A 12,962-nucleotide genomic window follows, 5' to 3' on the forward strand; every position below is an offset into this window, starting at 1 on the left:
GATGTAAACACACTACAAAAGCTTTCAAAATAGAGCAAATCACCGTTTGAAAGTAACTGGACACTTCTAATAAACATTGTGTGGATTATGGCGTTATGTTAGTGTGACGACAAGTTACTGTTAAAAATGTAGTTGTCACTGAATCATTAATTCAAAAGACTTGTTCAAAAACACTGATTCATCAAATAATGAAACAAGTGAAGTCTTTATGAGTGAGTCATTGAATCATTCACTCAAGAGATTTGTTCAAAAACACTGATTCATCCAATAATGAAACAAGTGAAGTCTTTATGAGTGAGTCATTGAATCATTCACTCAAGAGATTTGTTCAAAAACACTGATTCATCCAGTAATGAAACAAGTGAAGTCTTTATGAGTGAGTCATTGAATCATTCACTCAAGAGATTCATTTAAAAACCCTGATTCATCCAGTAATGAAACAAGTGAAGTCTTTATGAGTGAGTCATTGAATCATTCACTCAAGAGATCCGTTCAAAAACACTGATTCATCCAGTAATGAAACAAGTGAAGTCTTTATGAGTGAGTCATTGAATCATTCACTCAAGAGATCCGTTCAAAAACACTGATTCATCCAGTAATGAAACAAGTGAAGTCTTTATGAGTGAGTCATTGAATCATTCACTCAAGAGATTTGTTCAAAAACACAGATTCATCCAGTAATGAAACAAGTGAAGTCTTAATGAGTGAGTCACTGAATCATTCACTCAAGAGATTTGTTCAAAAACACAGATTCATCCAGTAATGAAACAAGTGAAGTCTTTATGAGTGAGTCATTGAATCATTCACTCAAGAGATCCGTTCAAAAACACTGATTCATCCAGTAATGAAACAAGTGAAGTCTTTATGAGTGAGTCATTGAATCATTCACTCAAGAGATTTGTTCAAAAACACAGATTCATCCAGTAATGAAACAAGTGAAGTCTTAATGAGTGAGTCACTGAATCATTCACTCAAGAGATTTGTTCAAAAACACAGATTCATCCAGTAATGAAACAAGTGAAGTCTTTATGAGTGAGTCATTGAATCATTCACTCAAGAGATTTGTTCAAAAACACAGATTCATCCAGTAATGAAACAAGTGAAGTCTTAATGAGTGAGTCACTGAATCATTCACTCAAGAGATTTGTTCAAAAACACAGATTCATCCAGTAATGAAACAAGTGAAGTCTTTATGAGTGAGTCATTGAATCATTCACTCAAGAGATTCATTTAAAAACCCTGATTCATCCAATAATGAAACACGTGAAGTCTATATGAGTGAGTCATTGAATCATTCACTCAAAAGACTTGTTCAAAAACACTGATTCATCCAGTAATGAAACACGTGAAGTCTTCATGAGTGAGTCATTGAATCATTCACTGAAGAGATTTGTTCAAAAACACTGATTCATCCAGTAATGAAACACGTGAAGTCTTCATGAGTGAGTCATTGAATCATTCACTCAAGAGATCCGTTCAAAAACACTGATTCATCCAGTAATGAAACAAGTGACGTCTTTATGAGTGAGTCATTGAATCATTCACTCGAGAGATCCGTTCAAAAACACTGATTCATCCAGTAATGGAACATGTGAAGAATTTATGAGTGAGTCAGTGAATCATTCACTCAAGATATTTGTTCTGAAGCACTGATTCATCCAGTAATGAAACATGTGAAGAAATTATGAGTGAGTCATTGAATCATTCACTCAAGATATTTGTTCTGAAGCACTGATTCATCCAGTAATGAAACATGTGAAGAAATTATGAGTGAGTCATTGAATCATTCACTCAAGAGATTTGTTTAGAAGCACAGATTCATCCAGTAATGAAACATGTGAAGAAATTATGAGTGAGTCATTGAATCATTCACTCAAGAGATTCATTTAAAAACAGTGATTCATCCAGTAATGAAACAAGTGAAGTCTTTATGAGTGAGTCATTGAATCATTCACTCAAGAGATCCGTTCAAAAACACGGATTCATCCAGTAATGAAACAAGTGACATCTTTATGAGTGAGTCATTGAATCATTCACTCAAGAGATTTGTTCAGAAACACTGATTCATCCAATAATGAAACAAGTGAAGTATTTATGAGTGAGTCATTGAATCATTCACTCAAGAGATTCATTTAAAAACAGTGATTCATCCAGTAATGAAACAAGTGACTTCTTTATGAGTGAGTCATTGAATCATTCACTCAAGAGATCCGTTCAAAAACACTGATTCATCCAGTAATGAAACAAGTGACATCTTTATGAGTGAGTCATTGAATCATTCACTCAAGAGATTTGTTCAGAAACACTGATTCATCCAATAATGAAACAAGTGAAGTATTTATGAGTGAGTCATTGAATCATTCACTCAAGAGATTCATTTAAAAACAGTGATTCATCCAGTAATGAAACAAGTGAAGTCTTTATGAGTGAGTCATTGAATCATTCACTCAAGAGATCCGTTCAAAAACACTGATTCATCCAGTAATGGAACACGTGAAGTCTTCATGAGTGAGTCATTGAATTATCCATTCAAACTGAGTATAAATAAATAAATAAACAAATAAATAAATTAAATAAATATTTGGCTCCAGCACAAATAGATTGCAGCAATTAATATTTTGTCAACGCCTCTACTAAATTATGTTATTTGGTTTGTCTGTTCAGAATCGTGGTAGAGTTGCGATCTCTATTTGAAACAAAAATATTGTGTTTCTCAGGTTATCCAGAATCTCGCAGATCTGTTCAGTTTTTAAAGTAGACACTGCGAGATTTCTATAGATATATTTCACATGTCTTGTGAGGCAAGTATGCTGAGTTTCGGTTCATTTTTGTGGCCGAGGCGGCAGAAAGTATTTTACAAAAGTTGTTGTTACTGTGAGTTTACACGAATAAAAGCAGACCGCTCGAATAGAGCACTACTCTTATGTGTTTGACCAGTATATTAAACTAGTATTTTAAGCCGTTTTCGATATTGTCAGGAAAAACGCAATAAAACACTTAGATATGAGCCGAATAATAGCGCACATTAAGTTAAGGCCCACTGAAGCGCCGCATTATTCAATGATTTCCCCCGAAAGGGCTCCAGCTGTTAGCAGCTCCTCCCAGGGCCGTCGGACTGGGGGGATACAGGGTACTGAGTAACCAGGGCCCGAGGCAGGGGGGGGCCCTTAGAAGTCAGTTTTCTACATACACATACATGGTACGGGGGCCCAGCAAGATGGTTTGTACCCAGGGCCCAAAATTTGGTGCTACGCTGCTGGCTCCTCCCCTTTTCTGAAACAGCCAATAGCGTTTCATTACCACGGTATGACTAGAGCCTTTCTTGGTAAAGCCAGTTTTTTGATTGGACAGAAGATTTGATGAGAGTGTGAAGTCTGAGATAATGTCATCAAAATCTGGGATTCATTTCAACGGAATTGAGAGACTGTCCGTTTTGAATGCTTTACACTGCAAAAAAATGCTTTTCTTACTTAGTATTTTTGTCTTGTTTCTAGTCAAAATATCAAAAAATTCTTACATTAAGAAACATTTACTAGACAAGTACAAAATACTGTCTTGTTTTGGGGAAAAATAACTCAAAATGAAGAGAGTTTTTGCTTAAAATAAGATCAATAATCTGCCAATGGGGTGAGAAAAATAATCTTAATTCAAACAGAAAACAAGATTATTTTTCTCACCCCATTGGCAGATTATTTATCTTATTTTAAGCAAAAACTCTCTTCATTTTGAGTTATTTTTTACCAAAACAAGACAATAATTTGTACTTGTCTAGTAAATGTTTCTTGTTTTAAGAATCTTTAGATGTTTGGAGTAGAAACAAGACAAAAATACTGAGTAAGAAGAGCATTTTTTGCAGTGTGGGAGAACATTTGGATTTCCTGCCTGTCATACTTTAATCTCCACAAAGACCCGCAGTTTACAATCTGTCCCTCCTGAGTTTTTTTCAGAGAGTGACTAATACATTTTTGGTCAACTAAGCCTCGTCTAGTCAACTCTTAGGGGGCAGCCGTACCAATCAGCAACCTATTTTGGAAGTTTGTGTGACTGACGGACACCAAACAATGTTGAGTCTCTCCTATTTGTTGATCTGATCTCTGGCTGAGGTCACAGGGTCAGCTTTTGGACATCAGCGGTGTCCTCATGGGCCGTGCTGTCGTCTGCTACACTGGGCTGGGTCTCCTGGGTCTCGCTTGAACATGGGGACATGGAGTTGTTCGATGACCCGAAATGATGAGTGTCTACCAAAAGCAACATTGGAGTCCCGCTCCTCTTGATGGCCTCGCTCATGGTGATGTGCACTTCCTCTGGCGTGACTCCTAAATCTGACGGCGACTTGCGTTTGATGCGCTCGTAGCTCTTGTCTGGGTTTTCGGGGAACGTCTCGCTGTCTTGGAATCGGCCGAAAAGCCAGATGAAGAACCCGCAGAGAACGAAAGCCGCCAGACTCGGGATGAACGCCAGGCATTGCACGTCCAGACTGGAGCCTATATATCTGCTGTGGAGGAACATGTCCCTCTCGGCGTATGTGCGGTTGGTGCGAGGGTCGATGTTGGTGGAGCGCCATGCCCAGGTCAGCGTGCTGCGGTTGAAGTCCGTCAGCGTCTCCGGATCCTCCACCGTGTAGATCTTTTCTCCTGGACCCACGTACTGACCGTATTCATAGGGTTTATAGAAGATCTGGTTCTTCCACATGTTGAGGTCCAGGATGAGGACCAGGAAGATGATTCCGTAATTAAACCATTTACCTGAAATGTATAAAACAAACAGAAGATGGAACATCAGCCTGTTGGGAATTCATCCCAGAGTATTTCTGCATAGCAACTGTTACACAACGTACAGAAAAGACTTTAGCAACTCTGTACAGAAGCATCTTTGCTATTGCATTGCGACATCCTGGCAACTACATAAAGCATCATAACATCTGCATAAGATCCTGGAAACTACATAAAAGACCCTAGCAACCGCATAGCAACACCCTCATAATCACTCAAAACACCTTAACAACTGCATAGCAACATCCTGGGGTAACCACCTAAAACATCTTAACAACTGCATAGCAACACCCTGGGGTAACCACCTAAAACACTTTAACAACTGCATAGCAACACCCTGGGGTAACCACCTAAAACACCTTAACAACTGCATAGCAACACCCTGGGGTAACCACCTAAAACACCTTAACAAGTGCATAGCAACACCCTGGGGTAACCACCTAAAACACCTTAACAACTGCATAGCAACACCCTGGGGTAACCACCTAAAACACCTCAACCACTGCATAGCAACATCCTGGGGTAACCACCTAAAACACCTTAACAACTGCATAGCAACACCCTGGGGTAACCACCTAAAACACCTCAACAACCGAATAGCAACACCTTCATGATCACTTTAAACACCTTAACAACTGCATAGCAACACCCTGGAGTAACCACCTAAAATACCTTAACAACTGCAAAGCAACCCCCTCATAATCACTCAAAACACCTTAACAACTGCATAGCAACACCCTGGTAATCACCCAAAACACCTTAACAACTGCATAACAACACCCTGGTAATCACCCAAAACACCTTAATAACTGCATAGCAACAACCTGGTAACCATCCAAAATACATTACCAAGTGCATAAAATCCTGGCAACCACACAAACCACCTTAACAACCGTGTAGCAACACTCTAGGGTGGCCACCTAAAACACCTTAACAACAGCATAACAACAACCAGGTAACCACCTAAAACACCTTGACAACCGCACAACTCTCTGGTAACCATCCAAAACACCTTAACAACTGCATAGCAACACCCAGGTAATCACACAAACCACCTTAACAACCGCATAGCAACACCCTGGTAACCCCCTAAAACACCTTAAAAACAGCATAACAACACCCAGGTAACCTCCTAAAAGACCTTAACAGCCGCATAACAACACTCATTTAATCACATAAACCACCTTAACAACCGCATAGCAACAGCCTGATAACCCCCTAAAACCCCTTAACAACTGCATAGCAACACCCTGGGGTAACCACCTAAAACACCTTAACAACCGCATAACTCTCTGGTAACCACCTAAAAGACCTTAACAACTGCATAACAACAACCTGGTAATCACCCAAAACACCTTAACAACTGCATAGCAACATCCTGGTAACCATCCAAAACACATTACTAACTGCATAACATTCTGGCAACCCCACAAACCACCTTAACAACCGCATAACAACAATCTGGTAATAACCTAAAACACCCTAACAACTGCATAGCAACACCCTGGTAACCATCCAAATCATATTAACAACTGCATAACAACACCCTGGTAACCATCCAAAACATCTTAACAACTGCATAGCAACACCCTGGTAACCATCAAAAAACTTCTTAACAACTGCATAGTTACACCCTGGTAACCACCCAGAACATCTTATTAACTACACAGCTACACCCTGGTAACCACCCAAAACACCTTGACAACCGCATAGCAACCCCAAGTTGCACAGCTCTAGTGTATTTGTGAGGTTTCTAACGGCTGCCGTTGTTAATGCGCTCCTGTGAGGTTACTGTCGAATGCTAACAATAAAGTTAAAGAGTTCTGCGTTCCCCGCGCCTCGAGGGAGCGATTGTCTTCTCCCAGCACAGCCATCAGGCTTCACTACAGTGAGCCACACACACACACACACACACACACACACTCACACTCACACACACACACACACACACACACACACACACACACACACACACACACACACACACACACACACACACACACACACTCACACACTCACACACTCACTCACTCACTCACTCACACACTCACACACACACACACACACACACACACACACACACACACACACACACACACACACACACAGGCAGATTTACTGACTCCATTATATAAACGCTCGTTTACAGATGAGCAAATACTAATTAGTATGCATTACGACTGCTGCCTTCAAACGCATCATTATAAAGAGATGTGTCTAACGAGCTAATATTCTGACAGCAGGTCCCTCTGGGAAAGGGATTCATTCATCCGCCCTGTCCCGAACGCCAGGTTAGCACTAACACTTGATTCACTGGCATCAGTGTGTTCATGCTGTACTGGACGTGCCCTACTTAAAGGGTTAGTTCAGCCAAAACTGTAAATTGTGTGATTAATTCCTCCTGTGGTTGGCCAGCCGTCAGTCCTCCGCTCATCTTCACACACAGATGAAGATATTAGTGTTGAAATCCGATGGCTCAGAAAGGCCTTCATTGACACCAATGTCATTTCCTCTCTCAAGACCCATAAAGGCACTAAAGACGTTGTTACAAAGCCCATCTCACTACAGCGGCTCTACAATCATTGATGAAGAGGCCAGAATAGAGTTAGTGCGCAAAAACACTAAATAACGACTTATATAGTGATGGCCGATTTCAGAACAAAGCTTCGAACCGTTATGAGTCAGTGAATCGATTCATGATTCAGATCGCGTGTCAAACTGCTGAAATCACGAGACATTGGAGATCCGAATCATGAATCGATTCACTGAATCATAACGGTTCGAAGCTTTGTTCTGAAATCGGCCATCACTATATATTAGAGGTGTAACGATACACAAATCTTATATCTCCTAAATACAAATGTTGTCATTGTTTTGAAACACACACACACACACACCACATTCATAACTTTAAGGCTAACATAGTCACACTAAAAGCTAAAAAACTTAATTTTGATTTCAGTGGGTCTTAATGAAAAAACGTTCGGCTCTGAACATTACAATGCAGTCTAAGGCCCCGATCACACAGAGCGCGTTTTTCAGGTTCGAAAACGCGAGGCGCACTGCACTGCCTTTTTTGGTTGGCGTTTTTTCATTCAAAAATGAGCAGTGCGCTTTAGTGTTGCTAGGCAACCCCCGAATCACCTGTACTGTCAGTCAAATCACTGTAACGGTCAACACAACGGAAGGCCCGCCTCTTCATTCATTCGATTGGACAACAGAAAATAAACGCGATGACGTCGGGCACTTTTCCGCTCAGAGTTGACTTTTTTTCAACTTCATGCACTTGGAGCGCTCCTTCAAAAACGCGAGGCGCAACAAGCGGTTTAAACGCGAGGCGCAACAAGCGGTTTAAACGCGAGACGCAACAAGCGGTTTAAACGCGAGGCGCAACAAGCGGTTTAAACGCGAGGCGCAACAAGCGGTTTAAACGCGAGGCGCAACAAGCGGTTTAAACGCGAGACGCAACAAGCGGTTTAAACGCGAGACGCAACAAGCGGTTTAAACGCGAGACGCAACAAGCGGTTTAAACGCGAGACGCAACAAGCGGTTTAAACGCGAGACGCAACAAGCGGTTTAAACGCGAGGCGCAACAATCGGTTTAAACGCGAGACGCAACAAGCGGTTTAAACGCGAGGCGCAACAAGCCGTTTAAACGCGAGGCGCAACAAGCGGTTTAAACGCGAGGCGCAACAAGCGGTTTAAACGCGAGGCGCAACAAGTGGTTTAAACGCGAGGCGCAACAAGCGGTTTAAACGCGAGACGCAACAAGCGGTTTAAACGCGAGGCGCAACAAGCGGTTTAAACGCGAGACGCAACAAGCGGTTTAAACGCGAGGCGAAACAAGCCGTTTAAACGCGAGGCGCAACAAGCGGTTTAAACGCGAGACGCAACAAGCGGTTTACACGCGAGACGCAACAAGCCGTTTAAACGCGAGGCGCAACAAGCGGTTTAAACGCGAGACGCAACAAGCGGTTTACACGCGAGACGCAACAAGCCGTTTAAACGCGAGGCGCAACAAGCGGTTTAAACGCGAGACGCAACAAGTGGTTTAAACGCGAGACGCAACAAGCGGTTTACACGCGAGGCGCAACAAGCGGTTTAAACGCGAGACGCAACAAGCGGTTTAAACGCGAGACGCAACAAGCGGTTTACACGCGAGGCGCAACAAGCGGTTTACACGCGAGGCGCAACAAGCGGTTTAAACGCGAGACGCAACAAGCCGTTTAAACACGAGGCGCAACAAGCGGTTTAAACGCGAGACGCAACAAGCGGTTTACACGCGAGGCGCAACAAGCGGTTTAAACGCGAGGCGCAACAAGCGGTTTAAACGCGAGGCGCAACAAGCGGTTTACACGCGAGGCGCAACAAGCGGTTTAAACGCGAGACGCAACAAGCGGTTTAAACGCGAGGCGCAACAAGCGGTTTAAACGCGAGACGCAACAAGCGGCTTAAACGCGAGGCGCAACAAGCGGTTTAAACGCGAGACGCAACAAGCGGCTTAAACGCGAGACGCAACAAGCGGTTTAAACGCGAGGCGCAACAAGCGGTTTAAACGCGAGGCGCAACAAGCGGCTTAAACGCGAGACGCAACAAGCGGCTTAAACGCGAGGCGCAACAAGCCGTTTAAACGCGAGGCGCAACAAGCGGTTTAAACGCGAGGCGCAACAAGCGGTTTAAACGCGAGGCGCAACAAGCGGTTTAAACGCGAGACGCAACAAGCCGTTTAAACGCGAGGCGCAACAAGCGGTTTAAACGCGAGACGCAACAAGCGGTTTACACGCGAGGCGCAACAAGCGGTTTAAACGCGAGGCGCAACAAGCGGTTTACACGCGAGGCGCAACAAGAGGTTTAAACGCGAGACGCAACAAGCGGTTTAAACGCGAGGCGCAACAAGCGGTTTAAACGCGAGGCGCAACAAGCGGTTTAAACGCGAGGCGCAACAAGCGGTTTAAACGCGAGACGCAACAAGCGGTTTAAACGCGAGGCGCAACAAGCGGTTTAAACGCGAGGCGCAACAAGCGGTTTAAACGCGAGACGCAACAAGCGGTTTAAACGCGAGACGCAACAAGCGGTTTAAACGCGAGGCGCAACAAGCGGTTTAAACGCGAGGCGCAACAAGCGGTTTAAACGCGAGGCGCAACAAGCGGTTTAAACGCGAGACGCAACAAGCGGTTTAAACGCGAGACGCAACAAGCGGTTTAAACGCGAGACGCAACAAGCCGTTTAAACGCGAGACGCAACAAGCGGTTTAAACGCGAGCCGCAACAAGCGGTTTAAACGCGAGACGCAACAAGCGGTTTAAACGCGAGGCGCAACAAGCCGTTTAAACGCGAGGCGCAACAAGCGGTTTAAACGCGAGACGCAACAAGCGGTTTACACGCGAGGCCCCCAGGGCACATAAGCAGCGCGCATAATATGCATAACGCTCTCTGCCAACCGAAATCCATTCACAAAAGGCGCCTCTCGCTGCAAAAACGCGTTCTGTGTGATCGGGGGCCTAAGTAAGAGCTCCCGATAGAGTTTACACCATTATCTCTGAGAAACCTTTTGTTATAATTGAATTCACTTAAGGAGAGACACACATTTCTTTCAGTAAACCACTTTTGAATAAAAATAAAGCAATTTTGTAAAAGTGTGTGTGTGTGTGTGTGTGTGTGAGAGAGATATCTAGAGATATACCGTCAAATTTGTGTACCGTTACACCCCTAATATAAAGTAAAGATTCAAACGGTTATGAGTCAGTGAATCGATTCATGATTCGGATCGCCAATGTCTCGTGATTTCAGCAGTTTGACACGCGATCCGAATCATGAATCGATTCGCTGATTCATAACCGTTTGAATCTTTATTTGAGGATTGAACACAAACGCGGAAGAGAAGCCAATGCTGAATAAAGTCGTAGTTTTTGTTATTTTTGGACCCAAATGTATTTTGGATGCTTCAAGAGACTCTAATTAACCCACTGATGTCTCATATGGACTACTGTGATGATGTTTTTATTCCCTTTCTGGACATGGACAGTATAGTGTGCATACACTTGCATACGCTCTCGGACTAAATATAAAATATCTTAAACTGTGTGTGAAGATGAACGGAGGTCTTACGGGTGTGGAGCGACATTAGGGAGAGGAGTTAATGACAGACATTTCATTTCTGGCTGAACTAACCCTTTAATGAGAGTGTGCTGATTTACCGGTGATGTGGATGTGGTATTCCTCCTTGAAGACGCGTTTGCAAACGGGCAGGCGGATCTTCAGCTGAGTGGTGGACAGACCCGGCAGGTTCATGTCCAGATCGCCCATGAAGTGAGGAAACTCCCAGTCCTGGAAACACAAGGGCAGAGCTGCAGATCACACACACGCACGCACACACGCGCAGAGAAAGTATGTGTGTGTGTTAGTGAGGCTGTGTGTGTATGCATGTGTGGGTGAGTGTGTGCGTGTGAGTACGTGAGGGTGAGTGTGTGTGTGCATTAGGGTGTGTGTGAGTATGTGAGGGTGAGTGTGTAAGGGTGAGTGTTTGTTAGTGTTTGAGAGTGTGAGTAAGTGTGCAAGGGTGAGTGTGTGAGTGTGTGTGTGTGTGTGTGTGTGTGTGTGTAAATGAGGTTGTGTGTGTGTGTGTGAGAGAGAGTACATGAGGGTGAGTGTGAGAGTATGTGAGGGTGAGTTTGTGGGTGAGGGTGAGTGTGTGTGTGTGTCTGTGTGTGTGAGGGTGAATGTGAGGGTGAGTGTGCGTGCGTGCGTAAGTGTGTGTGCGTGCGTGAGTGTGTGTGAGTGCGTGAGGGTGTATGTCAGTGTGCGTGAGTACGTGAGGGTGAGTGTGTGCGTGAGTGTATGGGTGTGTGTGTGTCTGAATACATGAGGGTGAGTTTTGTGGGTGAGGGTGGGAGTGTGTGTGTCAGTGTGTGTGTGTGAGTGCGTGAGGGTGTGTGTCAGTGTGTGAGAGTATGTGAGGGTGAGTGTGTGTGTGCGTGAGTGTGTCTGAATACATGAGGGTGAGTTTGTGAGTGAGGGTGAGAGTGTGTGTGTGTGTGTGTGTGTGTGTCTGAATACATGAGGGTGAGTTTGTGGGTGAGTGTGTGTGTGTGTGTGAGTGCGTGAGGGTGTGTGTCAGTGTGCGTGAGTACGTGAGGGTGAGTGTGTGCGTGAGTGTGAGTGTATGGGTGTGTGTGTGCGTCTGAATACATGAGGGTGAGTTTGTGGGTGAGGGTGAGAGTGTGTGTGTCAGTGTGTGTGTGTGAGTGCGTGAGGGTGTGTGTCAGTGTGTGTGAGTATGTGAGGGTGAGTGTGTGTGTGCGTGAGTGTGTCTGAATACATGAGGATGAGTTTGTGAGTGAGGGTGAGAGTGTGTGTGTGTGTGTGTTTGTCAGTGAGGGTGAGTGAGAGTGTGTGTGTGCGTGTGTGTCTGAATCATGTCTCATGGTCTCTGTTGTACTTTTCTGTTTGATTTCATTTCTAAGAGATCAAAAATGAATTCGGAGGTGTGTAAAGTTTGCGCTGGGGAACGCGTCACACACAATCAATACAACTGAGGCAATGTATGAGAGGATCGAGACGCAAAAACAACCAAATTAAGCCGAAGAAATGCAGAATAACGCCGGCCTGTGTTTTCAGAACTGAGTTTTTTAATTCTCTGAGACTTAGCGAAGAGCAAACGAGGAGCCGCAATAATTACAGCTCCTCTGCAGCTCGTGGTCTCAGCTCATTGGCGTCCATGATAACGGCGTTATACACAATGAGCCTTAAACTACGGCAGAACCCAACGGAAGGGCTTCAAATGAAAGCCTTGTGAATCCCAGCGGCTCGCGGCCGTTCTGGGTCTCTGAGTTAATTAGGCACTGAATAAAACATCAGGAACGTCACAGCGGCCGCCGAGATTAACCGTCACACGGGCCGAACACGGACAGAAGAGAGCGGAGATATCTCACACACACACACACACACACACACACACACACACACACACACACACACACACACACACACACACACACACACACACACTCACTCTCACACACACACTCACTCTCACACACACACTCACTCTCAGACTCTCACTCACACACTTACTCTCACACTCTCACTCACTCTCACACTCACTCTCAGACTCTCACTCTCAGACTCTCACACTCTCACTCACACACTCACTCTCACACTCTCACTCACTCTCACTCACACACTTACTCAC

The 12,962-nt window shown here is 44.2% G+C and overlaps 1 protein-coding gene across 1 annotated transcript in view; it reads right to left on the bottom strand.

Moving 5' to 3' along the window:
- Positions 1-3,795: 3,795 nt before the first annotated feature.
- tmem117 (transmembrane protein 117) overlaps positions 3,796-12,962 on the bottom strand; it is a 72,275-nt gene continuing 63,108 nt past the window's right edge. Inside the window, exons 7-8 of the mRNA XM_067436356.1 lie at positions 10,969-11,098; positions 3,796-4,745 (exon numbers count right to left, since the gene is read on the bottom strand). Coding sequence (XP_067292457.1) covers positions 4,105-4,745; positions 10,969-11,098 — 771 coding nt within the window. The 3' untranslated portion in view covers positions 3,796-4,104. The remainder of the gene's footprint in view (positions 4,746-10,968; positions 11,099-12,962) is intronic.

Source organism: Pseudorasbora parva, chromosome 25, assembly GCF_024679245.1.
Source record: "Pseudorasbora parva isolate DD20220531a chromosome 25, ASM2467924v1, whole genome shotgun sequence".
NCBI classification, from domain to species: domain Eukaryota; kingdom Metazoa; phylum Chordata; class Actinopteri; order Cypriniformes; family Gobionidae; genus Pseudorasbora; species Pseudorasbora parva.